Raw genomic sequence first — 25,052 nt, 5'->3', positions numbered from 1 at the left:
TCTTAGGAAATTAAATATTTTTTAATATGAAAAACCTTTTAAAACGTGCCGACTAGTGCCTGTGCACCTAAGAAAATGAGCGCAATTTGAAGAGCCTTCCCAAACCAGCGCAATCGTCGGAATTCACAATTTCGACCTGGGGCGGGGGGATGTGGTCAGTTTTGTGGGCGCGGCCTGAACTGGGTGAATAGACCCTTGAACCAGCGTAAAAGATCACCCAAAACACGAACGTAAGTAGTTTGGGGCGTAACTCGCTCAAGTGTAAAATTCCCTGATGTTCTGCGCTGGTTCGGCCGATTCCGCCCAGATTTTGACAGATATTACTAGAGGGAACCAGTGGAAACCCTTCCCCATAATGTTCACTCCCTGTTGAGTCCGAGATGCATTGCGCCAGCACCAGAATAGCACCCTCTGCTGCACAAGTGTGACATTGCTGAAACCAGTCGTTCCTGCCCAAGTTGTGTCAAACTATGAGCAGTGTGGAATTGCATTGATAAGAAAATGTTAAAATTACTAAGACTAGTATTTGAGTCATTAACAATTATTAGGGAAGATTATCCTGTTTAATTAGGATAGATTAAAATTAAAATCCTAAATGTGAAAGGCTGACACTCACATATTGCTTAATTCCTATGTTAGACACAGACTTCTGTAATGTAAAGAACTTTAATTAAAGTTGTTTGGCTCGCTAATGGGAGATTTCATTGAAGAAGTCAATTCTGTTGCAGTTTTTGCAAAGTTACAACAATTTTCAATGCAAAAAATACAGTATAACTGTGGCTCAAAATATCAGGCCAATTTGAATGTTGGCAAGTGTGAGATGACCTCAAGAAGCTGAAGGTTTCCCCTCCCACTCAAGCTTCATACTGGCTGAAGCATAGTTGCACCAAGCGTGAAATCTTTTAAATCTTTATTTTTAAAGTTGAAAAAAAATCCAAGAAATTCACTTTCTATTTTTAATGTTAGTAAAGAGCCAACAAGGCATTCAAAAATTCACTGGCATCACAACAGAGGTGTATGGCAATCTGCCTCGGTTGAGTACAGAATGGGGCAGAACTGGCAGAGTAACTTAATATAATAGCAAAATATTGCGGATGCTGGAAATCCGAAATAACAACAGAAAATGCTGGAAAAACTCAGCAGGCCAGGCAGCATCCGTGGAGAGAGAAACAGAGTTTACGTTTCAGGTCGAAGACCTTTCGTCAGAACTTCGTCCAGTTCTGACGAAAGGTCTTCGACCTGAAACGTTAACTCTGTTTCTCTCCACGAATGCTGCCTGACCTGCGGAGTTTTCCCAGCATTTTCTGTTGTTATGGCAGAGTAACTTGTTGCTTTTAGCTTTCACTCCGTGGCTGCCCTTGTTTCTGAGTCAAAAGATTGCAAGTTTAAACCTCACTCCAGGACTTGAGCACATCATTTAGACTGACATTTCAGTGCAGTGTTAAGGGAGTGCTGCATTGTCAGAGGTGCCATATTTTGGAAGAGGTGTTAAAACAAGGGCTTGTATGTCTGTTCAGGTGGATATAAAGGATCCCATCGCACGATTTGAGGGAGAACAAGGATTCTACCAGTAACTGTGGGCCAACACTCCTCCCTCAACCAACACCTCCAAAAATCAGACTATCTGGTCATTTATCTCATTTGTTGTATGTGGGATTTTGCTGTGTTGCAAATTGGTTGCCATGTTTACCTACAAAACAACACTGCCTGCACTTCAAAAGTAACACATTTGGGATGTCCTAATTTGCAAAAGGTGTATACAAATGCAAATTCTTTCTTTCCATTACTTTAATACATAGAAGTTACAATACAGAAATGGGTAATTTGGCCCAACCAGTCTGTGTTCCGTCCCTCCAGTCACGCAAATCTCCTGGGAGAGGCAAAAACAAGGGGAAAAACATAGGCCAATTTAGAAAAAAACACTGGGAAATTCCTCTCCGACCCCTGAAGGTAATCAAGCGAGCTCCTGGAGGCTGCATTAGTTGATATACTAATCGCAGCTGGCCCCACTTACCTTCTATAACTCAAGATGCCTTCCACTTTCAGGAACTTGTCTGCCTCCCTTCAGGACTGTACTGAATCCATACTCACTACACAGTTTGACAATCTGCGAGGGGAGTTTTCACCCAGAGGGTGGTGGGGGTCTGGAACTCACTGCCTGAAAGGCTGGTAGAGGCAGAGACCCTCATCGCATTTAAAAAGTACTTGGATATGCACTTGAAGTGCGGTAACCTACAAGGCCTCGGACCAAGATCTGGAAAGTGGGATTAGGCTGGGTAGCTCTTTCTCGGCTGGAGCAGACACGATGAGCCGAATGGTCTCCTTCTGTGTCGTAAATTTCTATGATTCTATGACTCTACCTGTTCCAAATCTCAGCGACACTCTGTGAAAGAAGCACTTTCTGATGTTAAACCTACCTCAGTGGGGCCAATTTTCACCAGGCCAAATTAGTGTTAAGAGGGCAGCAACGACCTCAAAATGGGGTCAGTTGGCTTACCGTCCTATAAATCTGATGGTCCTCCTCTTGACCTTCTCCAGGGCCTTGATATCCTTCACAATTTGAAGTGACCAAACCTGGGCACTGTAGTGTATGTACTTTGAAGAAGGAACTATATTCTGCAGCCCCCGTATACTGCAGTACCAGTAGTGACCACCCCTGTATATAAGCCTGTGTAGTAACTTTGTATAGTAGTTCCAGTTTTGTCTCCATTCAGTAAACACCTTATAACCAACTTCTGCAGTCCGTGTCTCAATTATACACGGACATTATATTAGTGACGAACAGATCCGAACTTACCTACAGTTCTGCACCACCTCACGGGGATTCATCCCTGAAGCGAAGTTATTAGAGGTCGAAGCCAGAAGGAAGAAATCCAAAAAGAGAAAAAAAAACAAACAGAAGAAACGGGCATCGACCGTGGGCAACCGCCCTCTGATTCATCGAATTCGAAGATTTGCAGGAGAGGCTGTCGAGAGCTGGGCTTGGTTCTCCAGTCTATGGTGTTCCAGCTAATCGGGCTGGTGGCAGGTAGTACACTGATCCTTCCTGGGCTGCGGCGGGCTAGAGCTCGATCGGGTGGCTTTTCGACGGGGCCGAGCAGCGTTGTCGGGAAGAGGAGAGAGAGAGAGAGGGTGGAGCACACAGGGCGCGGCCGGTGCTACAAAGCCGGGCAGCGTACAGACCCGAGAAAAGGGAGGAAAGTGTCCCATAGGGTCTGCTCTGACGACGGGAACAGTAATTAAAATAAAAGAAAAAGAAATTAGAAGCGCAGAAAGCCGCGAGGAGCTGCAGTTTGCCACGGGGACCGCGGAGAGCGGCGTTGGCAGCAGCGCGGGGGGAAGCGCGCGAAGACCATAGGGCATCGCCATCAAGGCATAAAAACGCCAGCAACAGCGTTGGTAGCAGCGGAAAAGACAGAAAGCGCGGGAGGCGCCATCTTAATCCAGCGGGGAAGAAGGAAAAGCGCGGGAGGCGCCGTTTTGTTCAATCGGGGAAGAAGGCAAAGCGCGGGAGGCGCCATTTTGTTCAATCGGGGAAGAAGGCAAAGCTCGGGAGGCGCCATCTTAGATCTCCAAGATGCCGAAGACTGGCAATATCACTGCCTTCGATAATGAAATAGAAGACTGGACCACGTATGTGGAAAGAGTCGAAGTATATTGCAAGACAAATGAAGTAGCCGATGAGAAAAAGGCATCGGTACTACTAAACTTAATGGGCGCAAGAACGTACGGCCTATTGCGGAACCTGATCACTCCAGTCAAACCGATGGAGAAGAGTTTTAACGAAATTGTTGATATCCTACAGGAACACCTAAATCCTACACCGCTGCTGATAGCAGAAAGATTTAAATTCCACAAGAGAAATCAGCATAAAGATGAGAGCAATGCTGATTACCTTACGGAACTACGCAAGCTATCAAAGCACCGCCAGTTCGGAGCAGGACTGGCAGATACCCTACGGGACAAATTTGTCTGTGGACTCCTGAGTGAAGGAACCCAGAAGAGGTTACTCTCAGAGAAAGAGCTGATGCTAGATAAGGCTTTCAGCGTGACAGTATCGTACGAAGCAGCAGCAAGGGGAGCCGCGGAAATACAGCAAAAGCCACAGGAATACGGCACCCATGAAATGACATGGGGATTTGAAAAATGTTATCGCTGCGGCAGAACAACCCATGACCAGAAGGACTGCTGGTTCAAGGACAAAACATGCAGGCAATGCGGAAAGATGGGACACATTGCACGAGTTTGCAGGTCCGGGAAGAAGACTAACGGCAACAAAAAGACTACTAAGGAAAAGTACAGGAAAGTACAAAAGATGACGGACAGTAGTTCCGAAGACCAGAAGAGCGATAGTGAATCCGGGAACAAGAGACTAAGCTGTCTCAAACTACACAACGTAATCACAAAAGAGGATCACCAAACCATTTGGGTCACCCTCACGATAGCAGGGTCCCAAGTCAAAATGGAATTGGATACAGGATCAGCCCTGACCGTCATGAATCGACGAGACTACGAGCGGCTATTCTCACACATACCCTTGAAAGACACATCCATTGTCTTGAAGACATATACGGGGCAGAAAGTATACCCCAGAGGGAAAATAAGGGTGCCTGTCGAATACAACGGCAAGGAAATACAGAAATTGTATCTGTACATACTGCAAGATGGTGGACCACCGTTATTGGGACGTGAATGGATCAGAAAGATAAGTTTAGACTGGCACTCCATTCAGGCACTGACTGTGGCTGGTAAAAAGGATGACGACGTCACACCTGGACGATTGTCAAAAATCTTAGCTAACGCTAAAGAGGTATTTCAACAAGGACTGGGAACTCTTAAAGGCGTAACCGCCTCGATAAAAATAGAAGAGAATGCAATTCCCAAGTTTTTCAAAGCAAGACTGGTACCGTATGCAATTTGCCCAGCCGTCGAGGCAGAGCTGGAGAATCTGGAGAATGCAGGCGTGTTATCTAAGGTAGACTGGAGTGGGTGGGCGACACCCATCGTTTCTATCATGAAGAAAACGTTAAACAATAAGTCTGAGGTGCCAAGGAAGGTTCGCATCTGTGGGGACTTCAAGGTGACTGTGAACCCAGTCCTTCACACAGTACAGTATCCTCTTCCGAGGATAGAAGATATTTTCGCCTCACTATCTGGAGGGAAACGTTTTACAAAAATTGACCTAGCACAAGCATATTTGCAGATGGATGTTGAAGAATCCTCTAGGAAATATCTCACGATAAACACTCACAAAGGTCTTTACCAGTATAATCGACTGGTATTCGGAATAGCATCAGCTCCGGCTATATGGCAAAGAGCGATGGAACAAGTCCTGCAAGGGATTCCGGGGACTCAGTGTTACTTGGACGACATCCTAGTGACAGGTGAAAATGACAGTGAACACCTTGCCAACCTAGAGCAGGTGCTCACCAGACTAAGAAAACATGGGCTACGAGCCAATCGCCCCAAGTGCGAGTTTTTTAAGAAACAAATATCGTATTGTGGCCACGTGATTGATGAAGAGGGGTTACATAAGTCCCCTGACAAAATTGAAGCGGTAGTTAAGGCTCCAGCGCCTGAAAATGTGTCACAACTGAGGTCATTCCTCGGATTGGTGAATTACTACCATAAGTTTTTGCTGAATTTGTCCACAATTCTGCACCCACTGAATGCCCTGCTACAAACTGGAGTAGCATGGAAATGGAGCGATGAATGTAAGCGGGCCTTTCAGAAGTGTAAAGGCCTGATCACTTCAAGAGAAGTATTGGCTCACTACAACCCATCACTACCGATAAGACTGGCGTGTGATGCGTCTCCCTACGGCGTTGGAGCGGTACTGTCACATAAATTCCTTGATGGTTCAGAGAGGCCGATAGCTTTTGCGTCACGCTCGTTAACTTCAGCCGAGCGTAACTACGCCCAGATTGACAGAGAGGCCCTCAGCCTGGTGTGGGGGGTGAAGAAGTTCAATCACTACCTGCACGGACAGAAATTTACTAACTGATCATCAACCTCTTGTCTCCATTTTCAACCCTAAGAAGGGCGTCCCGATAATGACAGCACAACGGCTACAGAGGTGGTCCCTTTTCCTAGGGGCACACCAATATGACATAGAGTACAAAGGAACTAAACAGCATGGGAATGCTGATGGATTGTCGCGCCTACCGTTGCCGACGGTGGAAGAAGCACCTGCAGTGGATCCTGTGGAGATATTCCACTCGACCATAGTCGAATGTCTACCTGTGACGAATGCAAACATAGAAAAGGAAACACGAAATGACCCGACACTCTCCAGGGTCTATGATTTAACGGTGAAGGGATGGCCAGCACATGGCGAATCACTGTTGCCAGCATTCTCGCCGAGAAGAGAACAGCTGTCAGTGTGCCGAGGAACCTTGATGTGTGGATCCAGAGTAGTAATTCCACCCAAATTGAAGGATAGAGTGCTCAATGAGCTTCATGAGGGTTATCTGGGAGGGGTAAAAATGAAGAACTTAGCCAGAGCGTTTGTGTGGTGGCCGGGAATCGATAGAGAAATCGAAGAGATGACCAAGAGCTGTACAGGATGCCAGAAGGTCCAAAACGCTCCACCACAAGCCCCTCTACATCCATGGGAGTGGCCCTCATCTCCATGGCAAAGGGTACACATTGATTTTGCTGGTCCATTTATGGACTCGATGTTTTTAATTGCGGTGGATGCACATTCAAAGTGGCCAGAGGTAATAAAAATGTCCTCAACCACCACAGAAAAAACTATCACAGTCTTACGAACCATATACGCCAGAAATGGGCTGCCTGAACAGATTTGCTCCGACAATGGACCACAGTTTGTGTCTGAAGAGTTCCGGAGGTTCTTAAAGAACAATGGTGTTAAGCATTACACATCCGCCCCATATCATCCAGCCACCAATGGATTGGCTGAGAGGTTCGTTCAAACATTCAAGAAGGCTATCAAGGCAATGTGTAATGAAGACATACCCCTACAACACAAGGTGGATAACTTCTTGTTTGCCTACCGGAATGCGACACATGCGGTTACCAACCAAACTCCAGCCATGATGTTCTTCAATCGAAGACTAAGATGCCGCTTGGATTTGGTTAAGCCAAACATCAGAAGAGATGTGGAGAACAGGCCGTTTCAGAATATGAATGAAAGGCCGACCAGGAGTTTTAAGATAGGTCAACCAGTTTTGGCCCGGGACTACCGCACAGAGAAATGGCAGCCAGGAACGATCTGCACACGGCAAGGACCTCTAATGTATACCGTGGACGTTGGAGAGAGCATTGTAAGACGCCATGCTGACCAGATTCTAGAGTCACTGGAAAACGTCAAATCTACACCACGATCCTATACACCTGGTGATGAAACCGAAGTACCAATTGCACCTACCTCAGAATCGGTGATATTGGAAACAGACGAACCAAACAACAACGTTGATCCCGAATCAACTTTGCCAGAAGAACCTGATACCCCAAAGAGGCGTTATCCGGACAGAATCAGGAAGCCTCCTCAAAGACTGAATTTATAATTGATTAACTTCAGCTAATGTATATAGCAACTGTAATTGTAAATATGTTATTTAGTTATTAATCGAATGTTATGTACTGTTTAGCTAAAAGGGGAGGAATTGTAGTGTATGTACTTTGAAGAAGGAACTATATTCTGCAGCCCCTGTATACTGCAGTACCAGTAGTGACCACCCCTGTATATAAGCCTGTGTAGTAACTTTGTATAGTAGTTCCAGTTTTGTCTCCATTCAGTAAACACCTGTTATAACCAACTTCTGCAGTCCGTGTCTCAATTACACACGGACATTACAGGCACAATAGTTAAGATGGGGGCATACTAGTGTATCATAAAGTGTAAGTATTGCATTTTTGCTTTTGTATTTCATTGTCCTAGGTATGCATCCTAACACCTCAATCACCCTAACCTTACTCTATAGCCTCATGACATTGGTTATGAAATTTCAACATTTCATGAACAACAGTCCCCAGGTCTCTCTCCTGCTCCACCACAACAACAACAACAACTTGTATTTACATCTTTAGTAAGTAACTCTGCATGGTACACACAAGCCTGGAACTACTGTGACCCAAATGTATCATTGCTACATTTATTGACATTGAACGACATCTGCCACCCCCAGGCCCATTGGCCCCAATATTTATGGGGAGGTGGGGAGGGAGCCGGGGGCGGGGGGGGTGGGGGGGGCGGCGGTGGGCGGGGGGAGCCAGGGTGGGTTGGGGGCATCGTTTTATATGCGTTACATGGGTCTCCCTTCAACCTATGGAACATTCCCGGACCACAGAGAACTGGTAAATATGTGAGACAGTGGCTGTCATAATACAGACCCCATTCCCTTAAGGACTCGAGGATGACTACTACCTGGGACAACAACTCAGTCTGCCTTAAGAGGCCCAGTTTTAGCAAGGAGTAATTTTGTGTCAACTTCAACAGACCCCATTTTGAAATCACATATATCTATCAGCTCCAGCAACTCAGTAGTGAAGACAAATGTAAAATAACCACTCTGCAGCTCTACCAGATGTTGGGACTCCTTCCAAGTATTTCCTGTAGTGTGTCTCAAAGCCCCTCTGTGGTCTTTGATTTCTTTCTGAATCCTGACATAACTAAAAAAGGCCATACATTTACTGCCATACCAATGCACAATCCCTTTTCCCATCACTCTTTTAGCCAACCTGAGAGTGTGGCAAAGCCACCAACGGACTCTTGTATAAATGTATAACTGCCTTTAACAGAGTGCTACAGCACCTATGTTTGTTTACTGTATGTAAATAGTCATTCTGGATAAGCCCCAGAATCAGCGTGATGACGTCATCACGTTGGTCATGTGATGCCCCGAACGGCGGGAAACGTGATGACGTCATGACGTCAGAGAGTGGGAGGTTCCCAACTCAGACCTCGTGAAACCAGCACCAGAAAAGACCTGTTGATTATTTCTCCTGCATGCAATTGTTTGTTCTCTAGTTTCTATTAAACTTCGTTTTATTATCAGACAGACTCGACCTCAGTGCTTCAGTTAGGGATCTGTCGATTTCTACAAGAGTAGGTTTTGTTACTCTCAACTAACCTTTATATCTAACCCTATTAGTTTGATAAATATTTTCCTTGAATCTGATAAAATATTTGTTGTAGTTTAATTTGTCTCCGAATATCACCATTAAACCATTTTGATTTAATTTTACCATCACCATCCTTTTACTCTGAGGGACACACATGGATTCTTTGCCCAAAAGTATGTTTCTAAGAACCTTCCATTTGTCTTCTGTACCACAGTTATTGCTACATAATAGACAATAGCTTTCCAATATCACCTTTAGGAAATGAAGACTATAGCTCTAGTGCACGTATTTATCTGACAAATAATTAAGGTTGCAATTTGTAATTTAAATTATGTGAATTGTATTTTTGTGAAAATGGCCCATATTATAGCCTCCTTTCAATCAATTATATTAGCAATCTATAATTTTGTAAGAAGACTCTGTTTTCCTTCATTCAGTCAATACCTAGACTAGATTAACCTTCGATTATAGAATTCAGCTGCCTTTATTATGTAAATAAGTGAAGAATTGTATTAAGTAAATTGACATTAACAATCTGAAATAATTTTATCTCCACCCATTGTATTAACCATTTTATCCATTATCACTTGTTAATTGAGTACTTTGTTGTAGGCCAGAGTTCGCAGTTGACCATGTTACAGATCAAACTACACAAGTGAACTTCTGGTTCATGTGCTGTGCAATTCAAATTAATTCAACAAGTTGTCAAATTACACCAAATACACAGAGTAAAAGGAAACCAATAGGGAATTTCTGTATCATTCGATGAACTGTTTACACTGTAGAAAATCTTCCATTATAATTAAAAGCACCAAGAGATTGTACATTGAAAATTTCAAGTACTGTTTCACTGCATTTTGGATGAGTAATTTTTCTGGGAACTGCACTGATCACAGGAAGAGTGTTACAGTGAAAACATAATTTTTGATGGAAGGACTGAAATGTACTTTTTCTATTTGAATACATTTCATATCTTTGCATGAATTAAAGCCAAGAATTGATAACTAGCTTTACCCTAATAACTAATGAGTTTAAAATAAATAAGTTAACAACGTTCTGATTTGGGCTTCTTCTCAAATTTTTAATTTGTGTTGACAACAACATAACAGTTTACCTAAGTGCGTGCAGATGGTGCCACTGCTAAATTGGTATGCTTTGCGCCCATTTTACAAGCGAAAAACAAGTGCGATGCATACCAATTTCTACCCTAGTATTCTCAAATTAAGTCCCTCCCCAAAAAATTATAACTCAGGAAGGAATATTTATTAGTGTCGGCTTGTCTCAGTGATATTACTCTCAGTTCTGAGTCAGAAGATTGTTGGTTCTAGCTCTGCCCCAGGACTTGAGCACATAACTCTAGGCTAACACTTCAGTGCAGTACTGAGGGAGTGCTGCAATGTCCGAGGTGTCGTCTTTCTGGTGAGACGTTAAATCAATGTAAAGGAAGCCACGGCACTACTTGAAGAAGGACAGAAAGTTCTCATTGTGTCTCGGCCAACATTCATTCCTCAACTAACATCACCAAAAACAGATTAGGCCAATTTTCCTGGTCCATGCACTTGGGAATTGAGTGTTCTGCAGGTGTAAGGGGCAGGAAAAAGGGAGAGATCATGATTGTAGCGTCTGAATTCATTTACTAATGCTTCAGGGTTTCTAAGGCTTTCCTGTGGAGATGGAGGCCATGTAAATGAGGCAGGAGGGAGCGTTCCTGGTCTGCTGCTTTTATTTCCGTCCACTAAAGCTTTCTGGGTGCCCAAGCATAGCAATGGCCAAAAAGATCTGGTGCAGTGGCCTACCCTGAACGCCACTGACTGGAAGGTCCACGGGGGTCCTGGGGCAGGGTGAAGTACTACAGATGGGGCCTCTCTAATTGTCTTATGCCTCCACCAGAGGTTTGGACTTCAATCTCGACCCTCTGGCTACTGATCTGCAATTGGCAGCCAGAAGGTCCCGATCACCAAGGCCAGCGAGGGACCTGTAGGTCCGAGGGGCCTGAAACTGCTCTTGAATTTCCAGCCTCTACCACCCGTGCTAAGCCCCGCCAGAGGGCAGGCTACTTAAATGGCCCCAAACAGGGAATCCAGATGTTCCCAGGGCTAGATAGGTGCAGCTCACTCCAGGTGCACTGCTCCTATTTAGCATCTGGGCAGAGGAGACCAAGGAAGATCAGCCCTGTTACCTAGTTACTTATCTCAGCAATAAAAACAGAAAATGCTGGAAATTCTCAGCAGGTCAGGCAGCATCTGTGGAGAGAGGAACCGTGTTATTGGGCTGGATTTTCTGAATGGAGGCGAGTTGGAGGCGGGACTGCTGCTTGTCGTGCCAGTGTCCCGACTCCATCCTCGTCTGACCAACCAAAGGGATTTTCCCCCGATTGACCTTGTTAAGCCCACCTTGCGGGCTTAACAGGCCGATTAGGGAAGAAGTCAATGTCAAGACTTCTTGAAAGAAGAAATGTCAGCGTTTGACAGCTCTGTGAAGCTGTCAAACACTGACATTCTCTTTAGCTTGATGAGTCCTTGTGTTCAGGACTCATCAAACCTTTCAACTTTGTAAATTTCAGATGGCTGTTGGATCGGAGGATCCAACAGCCAGTCTGTGAAATTGACAACGAGGATGTCGGGTCTCCCGATCCAGAGAAGATGAAGGCTGTAGAAAGAAAACAAGGTAAGTGAACATTTTTTTACACTTATCACTCACCTTACATACTTACCACTCCACATTTGCACCCACCACTTACCTCTACATCTTACTTCCAGGTGTCTCCGACCACTGCAGACCTCCTTCACGCCTCCTCCAACCCGGCGGGGTTCTCCGAGGTCAGGAAGCCTTCACCTGTGAAGGTAAAATAGCACTAATCCTTTTTTCTGCCTGTTAACTACCTGTTAACAGGCAGTTAAAAGTATTTAATGCCTTTCCTGCCTCCAGGAGACAGGACCCGAAGCAACGCTTCTTCCCGCCTCCTGGCAAAGGGGCACGGAGGGATGGGGGCGGCTTTGCCATCCGCCCCCGCTTTCTGTTAATTTACCGGCAGTCCCGCCTCCATGCCCGCCTCCTCGGGGCTTGGAAAATCCAGCCCAGTGTTTCAGGTCGATGACCCTTCGTCAGAACTGGAAAAAGCTGGAGATGGAACATGTCCAGTTCTGACGAAGGGTCATCGACCTGAAACATTAACTCTGTTTCTCTTTCCACAGATGCTGCCTGGCCTGCTGAGTGTTTCCAGCATTTTCTGTTTTTATTTCAGATTTCCAGCATCCGCAGTATTTTGCTTTTGTACTTAACTCAGCCCGTTTTTGTGAAAACCTGTTGTACACAATCACATTGACTGCACTTCAAAATTAAATAATTGGCTGCAAAGTGCTTTGGGGCATCTTAAGGATGTGATAATTGCTTTACAAATACAACACTTTTCTTTCTTTTGTTATTTATTTTCAGCTAGGAACTGATTTCAAGAAAATATTCTTTACTGAATTGTTATGCCAGAGAAATACATTACATGTCTCCAACTTTTGCACATAGAATTAAAGAACAGATTGTGAGTTGCCTGCTACGCATCCCAAGTGGACCTGTAAAGGACATCATCTAACTACAAACGTTACAAACAAACTATATTCAGATCAAGTAGAGAGCTCAAGAAATCAGCTTACTAGTTCTTCTGATGGCTCACTGGGTAAATGTACCATATATTACTGAACAGCACAAATCCTAGTGCGTACTGATGTAGCTGATCGCAATCAGGGTAGTGGTGCAATGATGAACAGTCAGTTCTGATGAAAGGTCATAGACCTAAAGTGAAAATTCTTAGGCTGCCAACACTCACTGCCGAGACTCACACATGAACGGTGACCATTTGGATAAGGTACCAGAAGGCATCTGCCACCACTGGAAGAACATCCCAGCGTGATTCAACAGCAACTTGCATTTCTACAAGCTTCACAGGAGCGTTATCAAACACGATTTGACACTGAGCCGCATCAGTAGATAATGGCCCAGAAATTCGAGTCCCAACGCGTGAGTACGCACGGGGTACTCATGCGTAGGCCCAGCGAAAAGTGCCGGTTTCGTGCATGCACTGCGCATGCGCGGGAAACCGGCACTTCCGTTCCCCTGAAAGAAGGGGTTCAGTGGTCGAACGCGTGCGCCGGAGAGGCAGCGTGTGCGCATTGAACTTAAGTTTTTTTTGCAGGTTTCTCTGGGAGGGTAAGTCTCCAGCAGTTACACTTTTAAATAACAGGCGCAAGGCCTGCTTTTAACAAGGTAAGTGGTGTTTTAATTAAAATTAAAACATTTTTTGCACAGGTTTATTATTTTTAAATACTTTAAAGAAAGGTAAGTTTATTTTTAGCCCCGTTAGAAAATGTAATTAATTTTTTCAAAAATTTAAATTATTGTTTAAAATAGTTATTTCATGTAATTTATAGTTTATTTTAAAAATGTGATGTTTTAAAAAAAAATTATTTGAGGTTTTAGTGATGTTTTGGGGCTTATAGTATTTATAGGTTTGACAGCTCTTCCTATCAAACTTATGAATGAAGCATTCCCTGCTACCATTGGCTCTCCATGGCCCACGTGATCCCAGGGGACACATCGAACTAACTGCGCCCCTGGGGTATGCAAGCACTGCGTGCCGGCAGCTGGAGGAGGCCCAGGATCGCAATCCCACGCGGGCCCACAGCTCAATGGCTGGCACGCTAGGTAAGTGCAGGTCGGAGGCTTGCACCCGCGGGAAGCCTCCGACCCGAATTTCTGGGCCATTAGTACAAAAGCAAAACACTGCGGATGCTGGAAATCTGAAATAAAAACAGAAAATGCTGGAAATGCTCAGCAGGTCAGGCAGCATCTGTGGAGAGAGAAACAGAGTTAACGTTTCAGCTCACTGACCTTTCATCAGCATTTAAGGAGAAATGAGGGCAGATGACCAAATGCTTAGTCAAAGAGGTAGGTTTTAAGGAGCGTCTTAAAGCAGGAAACCACTTCCTTCAGGAGAGGTGGGGAGAAAACTGTAAAATAAAGTGGCTTTCAAGAACAAAATAAATTATTAATCAGAGCTGAACTCTGGAGGTTCTTGTAGAACTAAAGTATATAGGGCTAAAAATTGAGTAGTGACGGAAATTGAGTGGTAGCGCCCCAAGAGGGAAGCGGGGTGCTACTGGAAGCGCCCCGCATCCCTCGTGAGGCGCTGCGAGGGAATATCGCGGTGCTATGTGCCGTAGTATTGCAGGCCTTCCTCCCCTTCTTAAAGGGAAGGGGCCTTGTACAGCACAATCCGGGGCCCAGCTGGGCCCCCGGGGATCGTGAGTGCCGGCAAAAGAGCCCGGCACTCAAGAGAAGTACCGGGCTCTTGGAGCACAGCCAGCACTCCGGGGGGAGGGGGGGCGGTTCAGGAGGCCAGGGACGGGAGCGCTGGCAGGCGGCCAGCAACAAAAATGACCGCCCCGCACCTCGCCTTTAAATAGCGCCTCCCCGGCCACAGGTAGACCCCCCTGACCCCGTTGGACATAGCGTCCGGCGGTAAGTCAGGGGGCGCTCCCGAAGATTGCGGTCGGGGCGCTGCGCACGGCGATGACGTCATCACCGGTGGCGCGTCATCGCCGGCGGCACGTCATCACCGGCGGCACAGCGCCGCCATTAACCTCCCGCTGAATTTCGCAGGAGGCGTTGGTGGCGCCATGCCCGGGCGCTAGTTGCTTTACACCCCATTAGTGCCCTCTGGGCACTAATGGGAGGCGCAAAGCAACTGAATTTTTACCCCATAGTGTATAATGTACTACACTTTACAAAACTGACATATGGATGTTACACCACCTGGACTCAAACTTTTTTTTCACATCTTTTATTTCCATTTTTGGTTTTTCATACCAGAGATATGACAGATATTACATTCAGTTCACTGATTTAATTTACAACTTTGCATTTGAAATGATCTTCATTGCAAACACCATCTTTTGCAGCATTTCATTTTTTGGCATTTCCATTTACAGTTTTCAGTTTCATTTATAGTTCTTTTGTCAGCATTATCGTAACTTTTTTTACACCATCCTGTTTATCTTCACCACTGCTGATGCAACATAGAAGAAACAGCAGCCCTCTCTCATTCTTCTTGTTTTCCAGTTCCTGATTAACAATGCCTACCCGAGGGATGTCCTGCCTTCTTGGTTTTTTTCTTACGTTGCTTCTGCTCTAGGATTCAGCATCCTTTTTCTGCTAGTTTCTGTTCTTGTTAGTCTTCTTTCCCTTTCTTATCTCACTTTACAATCCCCTTGAATTCTCGACTGTCTATTGTCCCCTTTAGGTCATTTCGCTTATCTTTCTCTTCATTTCTGCCTTCCCAAACACTCTGCACCTTAGCCCCTGACTCCATTCCTCTCCCTGGCTGCTCGCTCAGACTGATCCCAATGGTGCACAGTCTCGTTGTCCTGCTTGAAGCTGAGCTCAGCATCAAATCCCACCTACTAGCCATCACCAAGACCACCTATTACCACCTCCGCAACATTACTGCCCTCCCCCTTTACCTCATCCAACTGCTGATGAAAACCTTATTCACGCCTTTGTCACCTCCAGGCTCGATTAGTTCAGTGTCCTCCTTGCCATCACCCGTCACTCTTCTGACTCTGACCTCCTTCGCATCCTCCCCTCCCTCGACTCTACCTTCAGCCACAGAGCCTTCAGCTGTCTTGGCCCTACACTTTGGAACTCTCTCCCTAAACCTCTCTTCATGGCTACCTCTCTCTCCTCCTTCAAACCCTGCCTCTTTGATCTTGCCTTTGGTCACAGCCCCTAACCCTTCTCCCACCATTGCTCAGTGCCCAGTTGTTGTCACCTCTGTGAAGTGCTTTGGAACATTTTACATAGAAACATAGAAGATAGGAGCAGGAGTCGGCCATTCAGCCCCTCGAGCCTGCTCCGCCATTCAATGCGATCATGGCTGATCATCCAAATTCAGTACCCGGTCCCTGCTTTCTCCCCATATCCCTTGATCCCTTTAGCCTTAAGAAATATATCCAACTCCTTCTTGAATATATTCAATGAATTGGCCTCTACTGCCTTCTGTGGTAGAGAATTCCACAGGTTCACCACTCTCTGGGTGAAGAAATTCCTCCTCATTTCTGTCCTAAATGGCTTACCCCTTATCCTTAGACTGTGACCCCTGGTTCTGGACTCCCCGACCATCGGGAACATCCTTCCTGCATCTAGTCTGTCCAGTCCTGTCAGAATTTTATAAGTTTTATTATTTTATTACATTAATGGTGCTATGAAACATTGTTCCCTTCCACCCTGTTCTTGATCTAATTAAATCATGCAGGCAAGAAGGGATACAAATAAGAACAGTTTTATTCTGATAAATAATGTAAAGTACACAAGGACTGGCTCCAAACTCTGTATAAGATTGTTAGCACTCTGCCTAGTGACAGAGTATCAAGTGCCTCTTTCTTCCTTTTCTTTCTTCCTAATTAAAAGTGCTATATAAATGCAAATAGTTATGGCAGCATTTTATGAAGCTGATGTTGATGCTATATTTTCCCCTTTTCTCAAAAGCACACTCCAAGACATTTGTTGACGCTCATTAATATGATTACAGGTGTTATCTCAATACTCAACAGTCATCATAGGTACATCACATCGTCCCAAGGTTTCCTCTGATGTACAATCTTGGCTAGAGTAGGGGTAAAAGAAAGACTTGCATTTATATAGCGCCTTTCTTGACCACCGGACGTCCCAAAGCTCTTTACAAAGTACTTTTTGAAGTGTAGTCACTGTTGTAATGTAGGAAACGCGGCAGACAATTTGCGCACAGCAAGCTCCCACAAAAAGCAATGTGATAAATGACCAGATAATCTGTTTTCGTGATATTGATTGAGAGATAAATATTGGCCAGGACACCGGGGATAACTCCCCTGCTCCTCTTCGAAATAGTGCAGTGGGATCTTTTACATCCACCTGAGAGGGCAGACGGGGCCTCGGTTTAACGTCTCATCCGAAAGGTGGCACCTCCGACCGTGCAGCACTCCCTCGGTGCGGCACTGGAGTGTCAGACTAGATTTTCATTGTGTTTGAATGAGATGAATTACAGCCCCACCTTCAATTTCCTCTTTCTGAGCAAAAACCGCCTGGTCTCAACTCAACCATGTTCTCACAATGCTGGCACCGGGTTTGGGCGATCAGTGCTGAGGGGGAACCGGAGCCGCAAACCCACATTCCGCCAGTCTGTGGCGCTACATGTTGGTGCTGAACCACTTGTATCCTGACACATCCTTTGCATGTGTATACACAGTAGGGGGGGGGGGGGGGGGTCAAATGATGTCATCTATTTTTATTTCGCATATGCTACGTGCTTTATATGTGCGTTTTCTTCAAAAAACTGATCGTTTAAATCTCACAGAAAAAATGACGGCCAATCTGTTCCATTCCATTCGTATACATTCCAACCCACGTTTTCTTTATAATCACGGTCTCTAAAGCAACTCTCATCAAAATGACTACTTTACAGAGTGTCGTTCACACTTCTGTGCAAAGTTGGAAACTTGATCCAATTTGACTTAATCCACTCATTTTAATTTAATTATTTTTTCCCCCCACTGATGGCCACGCCCTGTCCCGCCCCATATTTGCATATCTCTGGGAGCGTTGCACTGATTGGTGACTCTAGCCTCAAGGAGGCGGAGTCTCACAGCCCTGAGAAAGCCAGGCAGTCGGATTAAAGGAGGAACGTACAGCAAAAGGGAACGAGCTGTTGTGCCGCAGTCTGGATTACTGGTTGAAAGGTAATGGTAAATGAAAGAAGGGAATAGCCATCAGGACCAGAAGAATCAAGCCATGGACAGTCAAATCGCCCGTTGTAAGATTGTTGTAGTAGGGGATGCACAGTGTGGAAAAACTACTTTATTACACGTTTTTGCGAAGGATTGCTATCCAGAGGTAAATATTTGTATAATTCTTCACGCAGAGTAATCTAAAATTTGAACACAAACTGGTTTATTGAGTAGCGCAATTTTACTAAGAACTCGTGTTCACATTATAAAAGAAAATAGGAACTCTTGTACGAAGTTTTGTCCCAAATCATTAGTTACTTAACTAAATTAATACGAAATGTCATATACTGCAACATTTAATTCTAAATAAAAGATTTTTTTCTATTTTAAATCGCTAAGTTAATAACTTAGAAAACCAATACTGTTTGGGTTGCGAAAGTATAAAAAATATGGAAGTTTACATTGTTTTTAGATTGAAATATTTCCGTGTGTGTGTTTCCAGTTGTTTAGGAGCAAGTTTTTAAACTACACGAGCAAGTTGTCGAATTAAATGTCATAGTTTCAGATTAAATTAATTTGCCACTGCCGTCTAATTATTAAATGTTACCTCTTTTTTTATATTCTTTAATCCCGATCTTTAATATGTGTCTTTAATTCTAGAATTATGTCCCCACTGTGTTTGAGAACTACACAGCGAGTTTCGAAATCGACAAGCAGAGAATCGAACTGAACATGTGGGACACTTCAGGTCAGTGAAAGGAGCTGTTTTCTTTCAATGACCCTTTGGTTAAAACGAGCCGTGTCGCCGGAGCCCCAGTGCTGCTGATACCCGGCTTCTGAGTGACTGGTGTCCCTGTGCTGTCCGAAAAAAACACCCCACTGCGTTCACTGAACTGGGACACAAGCGCCGATCTGTGCGCCACTGCGCAATATCAGTGCCAAGTCCTGGATGCCATCCCGTTTGTTAGCACGGTACCTGCCGCCGCAAATCTGCACACTCTTCGACCACCCTAACTGGTTCGGCTCAGTAAAATGCAGCATCATTTGCAAACCAAATCCGTGCATTCTTTGTTTCTGATGATAAATAAGGAGGAGTTAATCCTCCTGTCGCAGCCACCGAAGAAGCGTGCAACCTGGGCGCTCTTTGGAGGGGAATTTGTCCCGACGCTTTATTGTGATTTACACTGAGCTGCTTCCGACTGTTAGGCAGGTTGAGATTAAAGTGTCAATGACAGCCAGATTGAACATTATTTAATTAATTTAGACAACAAAAAGAAACTTTGGAGTTGGGATTTTGGAAAGAGGCGACCAAGTGGAAAGTAACACCAAACCACAAGGAAAGCGGTCCTTGTGACCTACAGGTTGCTGCAGTTGCACAGACCCGTGCAGTGTTTGTGGCTCTTTAGGTGTGTTCAGTGCCATCAGCCGCTGGTCTTTGCCAGAATGGGACTTGGAAGAAACACACTGGCACTCAAATGGACTCGTCATTTTTATTCAGCCGCATGGGGGATGGGGGGGGGGTGGGTGGAGGTGGTAGGAGGTAAAGACCTTTTGACACATCCTTCAAGAAACTTATTTAAAGAGGGGAGCAGGCAACCTTTGTAAAAACCTATTCAGCAAACCTTTCTTGGGTGATACAGTAACAAGTTCATTATGTGCTGTCATTGTCACAAAGTCTCTTTTGCCTCCCCAAACAAAAGGCTTGCCAAACCCTTTTCGTGAAAAATTTACAGAAAAATTAAAATACTTTTTTTCTAGCGACAAAACATTAAGCTCCCGGGGCACTATGAAGGTTTCCGTTGTATATTTTAACTATCGGGCGACCTCCCCAAGCCTTTTCTAATGCAGCTCTCAAACTGGCCACGATGAGGCGTGCGAGTGACTGTGAGGAACTCACTTGTTCTCTGCCTCCTCCCCATGGCAGCAGGGGATCAGCACTGTCTCTGGCGAGTACACTCCGTGCTTTCCCTTTGAAAGTTAATTTTGCCCGCAACTTTGTGGAGCCATTTCAGACCAGTACCTGTGGGATTAAAAAAAAATATCTTCTGGGTTTGTGGACCACACTAGCAAGGCTAGTAGTCCTGAGAAAGTGGTGGTGGGCATTTAATAGAACTTTGAATAAATCTGATTGGCCAGCATGATTTGGATAGTGGAACCATTTTATTGCCAAACTATTATATCGCTTCCTATTGTTACTTCAGTTATATTCTACAACAACAATAACTTGCATTTATATAGCGCCTTTAACATAGTAAAACGTCCCAAGGCACATCACAGGAACCTATCAAACAAAATTTGACGCCAAGCCACAGAAGGAGATATTAGAACAGATGACCAAAAGCTTAGTCAAAGAGGTAGGTTTTAAGGAGCATCTTAAAGGAGGAGAGAGAGGTAGAGAGTCGGAGAGGTTTAGGGAGGGAATTCCAGAGCTTAGGGCCTTGGCAGCTGAAGGCACGGCCGCCAGTGGTGGAGCGACTGAAATCGGGGATTCGCAAGAGGCCAGAAGCGCAGAGATCTCGGAGGATTGTGGGGTTGAAGGAGATTACAGAGATAGGGAGGGGCGAGGCCATGGAGGGATTTGAAAACAAGGATGAGAATTTTGAAATTGAGGCGCTGCCGGACCGGGAGCCAATGTAGGTCAGCGAGCACAGGGGAAATGGGTGAACGGGACTTGGTGCGAGCTGAGAGATGGGCAGCAGTTTTAGATGAAATCAAGTTTATGGAGGGTGGAAGATGGGAGGCCGGCCAGGAGTGCGTTAGAATAGTCAAGTCTAGAGGTAACAAAGACATGGATGAGGGTTTCAGCAGCAGATGAGCTGAGGCAGGGGCAGAGTCGGGAGATGTTACGGAGGTGGGAGACTGTTTTTTCTTACACCCCATAAATCAGTGCTGTGCAGGAGCTTTGTTGGTAGTATTTATCTTTTAAATCACAGAAAGAATTTGTTTGAATGTATTTGTGCTCTGATAATAACTCGGGCCTCAGGAAAGACCATTCAGGTTGCCCAGCTTGCCCTGTTGTTCTGCAGCTATTTCAAGGCCCAATCTGGACGTTTTTCTTACACTAACTCTATTTCCCTCTACCCCATGCTGAGGTGGACCATGAGTTTGATTTGATTAGTGTCCATCTGGATGTTGATTCAAATGTCCAACCAGATCACCTTATCTTAAATTGAATAAGCGGAGGCAATCTGATACATTGGTCATATATTCACAGCTATTATTAAACAGGCCACACTGTTTATATTTAACTTCACAGGTGTTTTTTTTTTAAGTATGATGGTAAAATGCAAGAGATAAAAGGTGCATATTTATTATTATGCTGCTGCTATTCACTTGGTCCTCTTGGTGCTTGTCTCAGTGACCAATACATTAGTGAGCCAAATCTTGTCAGTCACTGGATTGCACAGTGTTATGGAAATAGGAGCAGGCTGCAGTGGGGTGAGAACCTACAGCTGCAGATTCCCACACTAGAGTGGGATGAAAAAGGTGGCACTGGCAGAATAGCTGGAGTGCCTCCATTCCCATCTGGGAAACAAAATCCTCCCTCTGTGAATTCTGAAGCTTGGCTCCACCCAAACACTATTATTTATTCATTTAACTCGTCTTTTCTCCTAATGTTTTCAACCCTGAGGATGCCTTGCATTGTGGGCACTGGTCCTTCACCTTGGATTCTCAACAAATGATTTAAAAAGGCAAGTCTTTCTAAATATAAGAAGTCACACAACACCAGGTTATAGTCCAACAGCTTTATTTGAAATCACAAGCTTTCGGAGCGCTGCTCCTTCGTCAGGTGAAGTTTAGGGGAGAAAGAAGCATTGAATTTTGTATGTTGGTGGTAGAATCAGTATATTGGCAGGTTCCTACAGTGAAAACCTCATTTCTTACAGATTACGGTAGATTCTTTTTTTAAATGATAATTGTATTCTATGTTTACATTAAGGGTAATAGCTATTTTTATTCAGCGTGATCTAATAAGTGCTTCTCACCTCTAGTGGCTGCTTTTTAGAGCATCTCTTTATAAAAGAACCTGCAATCCGTGTGGTGCAACAGGAATGAGGACCCAGCGGAGGTCTCTTCCAGTCTAGCAGCTCCCTGCTGTCCCTTTCAGTCCTCTTTCCCAGGAGGAGTATTGTCTGAAGCTACAATGAGCCTTTCCAAAGCCAAATTCCTGCATCAATAGCCTGAAGAGAGCTTGAAACCACTGCTTTCGCCCTTGAGGATCATCTTTCACATTTAAAGTGTTGCCCTGAAAGCGAAGGCTGCACTTTCCATGTTTTTGCTTCTCTGTCTCTGGGGATTTTTTTTTTCAGGAAATATGAACTACAAGGATTTGTATTGATTTACTCGGATTCAATGACCATAAAATCTGTTAGACCGTAAGAGGGGAAATACTATGTTACCCAGGCATGTTTAATAGGGTGAGTTAGGGCAGTTGTAATTGATTTATAAAACAAGGTTCTAATTAAATTTAATAGATTTATTAAAGGACTCCACATCCTTTTTTTTTTCAATAGGAGCCTTCAGTTAAACCAATTACAACTAGGCGTTGTACCTGTTCCCGCCACAGTCAGTTTTTGGTACCACTTACCAGTCGTATCATTCAGTTTCAGAGCTTCCCATTTAAAAAGTTAAACCACTGAAATAATAATGCGATTAACTTTTTAAAGGGAAATAATCAGAATCAAGTCATTCTAGCTGTTCACTTTTTAGGGTAGAATATAGTTTTATTTCCTAGAGTTTAAAAATAAATCTGAACTAAAAGCCGAAAATGCTGGAAATACACAGCTGGTCGGTGGACGTCGGAAAGGAGGGTCAGTTCTGGCCGAGGATCTGTACCTTATATCCTGAGCTGTCTTTTCTCATTTCAGAAGCTGATGGAGCTGCTGTGAATTCTCTATTTTATTGCACTTTGACTTTGCGGTAGATTTCAACTAAACCCTTTTTAAAACCTAAGACAGTGGCTTCATATTAATCATATTAAATACAACGAATTCTGTGCGAATTAGCTATTATGCGCTTCACCACATACCATTCAAAATTATTTAAATACATTTATTGTTATAAGTAGTGTGCCTGTTCTGTTCAATGGCTTTTTGTGTAACGTAATCTTACAAGATGACTTTTTGATTCTCTATACATCGCGGTGAATTAAACCCATCTTTACAATTCAGTAATAACTTTTTTAAAAAGCCGAGCAAAACAAGTTCAACTAAAAAATGTGGTACCGTAAGTTGAAAGTTTCACAAGGGAATTTGGTTGAAAGTGCCCATTTAAAAAAATAAAATGGGCAAATAATTTCATGTTTCTGTAAATGAGCAGATTATTTCAGGATAGGCCCTTGCCCCTCACAGAAGTCTATAGTGTGGGAACCTGTGGTTTCTGATAACAAATTTCCTCCCCGCTTCAGCAGGAGTTCTTGAGGAATGTTGATGAGATTTGGTACATGAATAGACTAGGGCTTAATTCTGACCTCTTGCTGGTTCCCAGAGCCATAGGCACCCAGTGTTGATAGAAAATGCATTGACCGAGGATGCCAACACAACTTCCATTTTAGTTGCATTTCTCCTAACATTTAATTTAAAACAAATGTTTTTAAAAAATCCCAAATCATAATTGTAACTAATTTGAAATTGTTAGTGTTAAACTTGACACAGTTTTGCAAGAGGACAATGCCTTTTGAGCTGCAGTGACTTAGCTGGGCATTGGACCAGCTTTATCAATTTTACTAATTCCTGTTTCTCGTCATAAAACCAATGCAATTTTTTGTTAAGTTTCTAATGTTAAGTTAGAATTCAAAATGCAGCAAACTTTAAATAAACTGCAACCCTGTGGTTTTTTTAGTATAATGCTGAAATGTGGTCTTGGTTTGTCAAAGAGCTATGTTGATCAAACATAGGATGAGCTTGTTTTCTTTGGCTGAGGGGAGACTTAATTGAGGTGCATAAAATTATGCAGGGCCTAGATAGAGTGGATAGGAAGGACCTATTTCCCCTCGCAGAGAGGTCAATAACCAGGGGGCATAGGTTTATAGTAATTGGTAGAAGGATTAGAGGGGAGTTGAGGAGAACCTTTTTCACCCAGAGGGTGGCAGGGGTCTGGAACTCACTACCTGAAAGGGTGGTGGAGGCAGAAACTCTCATCGCATTTAAAAAGTACTTGGATATGCACTTGAAGTGCCGTAACCTACAGAGCTACGAACCAAGAGCTGGAAAGTGGGATTAGGCTGGATAGCAGCGAAGATTCACCAGGCTGATACCTGGGATGGCAGGAATGACGTACGAGGAGAGATTGTGTCAATTGGGCTTATACTCACTGGAGTTTAGAAGATTGAGAGGAGATCTCATCGAAACCTATAAAATTCTGTCAGGTCTGGACAGACTAGATGCAGAAAGGATGTTTCTGATGGCCGGGGAGTCCAGAACCAGGGGTCATAGTCTAAGGATAAGGGGTAGGCCATTTAGGACTGAAATGAGGAGGAATTTCTTCACCCAGAGAGTGGTGAACCTGTGGAATTCTCTGCCACATAGGGCGGTGGAGGCCAGTTCATTAAATATATTCAAGAAAGAGTTGGATATATTTCTTGAGGCTAAAGGGATCAAGGGATATGGGGAGAAGGCAGGGACAGGGTACTGAATTTGGATGATCAGCCATGATCTCATTGAATGGCGGAGCAGGCTCGAAGGGCCGAATGGCCTACTCCTGCTCCTATCTTCTATGTTTCTATGTTTCTATGTTTTCAGCCGGCACAGCCACGATTGGCTGAATGGCCTCCTTCTGTGCCGTAAATTTCTATGATTCTATGGTTCAATCTGTTTGTGTTTAAGAGAAGTAAACAAGACCAGACAGCCGTGTGTTTGATTCCCGGTCTGTGCAGTTAGCTGGTGTTAGCCAGAATCACACTAGGAGCTGTACAGTTGGCCTTAGCATCCCTGAGTTAGAGGGGATTCAGGGCTCTTTCTCCTAATCACGATGCAGTAATCCCACCGGGGAATGTATGGATGATAGGTGAGGACAAGATCGGACTTTGCTGTGATGTCATAGAGTTGAATCGCCTGCAAATGCTTACACTGAAGGCTTACGCATGAAGAATATACTTGAACAAAGAACAGAAAACGCTGGAAAAACCCAGCAGGCCAGGGCAGCATCTGTGGAGAGAGAAACAGAGTTAACGTTTCAGGTCGATGACCTTTCGTCAGCATGAAACGTTAACTCTGT

At 44.3% G+C, this 25,052-nt stretch overlaps 1 protein-coding gene across 1 annotated transcript in view; it reads left to right on the top strand.

Annotated features, from left to right (window-relative positions):
* The first annotated feature begins 17,787 nt into the window (after positions 1–17,787).
* The window catches only part of rnd2 (Rho family GTPase 2), an 80,296-nt gene continuing 73,031 nt past the window's right edge, over positions 17,788–25,052 (top strand). The window contains exons 1-2 of the mRNA XM_085966399.1: positions 17,788–18,003; positions 18,498–18,585. Coding sequence (XP_085822525.1) covers positions 17,860–18,003; positions 18,498–18,585 — 232 coding nt within the window. The 5' untranslated portion in view covers positions 17,788–17,859. The remainder of the gene's footprint in view (positions 18,004–18,497; positions 18,586–25,052) is intronic.

Source organism: Somniosus microcephalus, chromosome 24 (genome assembly GCF_052327205.1).
Source record: "Somniosus microcephalus isolate GS21.2 chromosome 24, FLI_Smic_1.0, whole genome shotgun sequence".
Lineage (NCBI taxonomy): Eukaryota > Metazoa > Chordata > Chondrichthyes > Squaliformes > Somniosidae > Somniosus > Somniosus microcephalus.
Note: the sequence above shows the minus strand (reverse complement) of the source record. Positions and strands in the feature narration are given on the sequence as shown.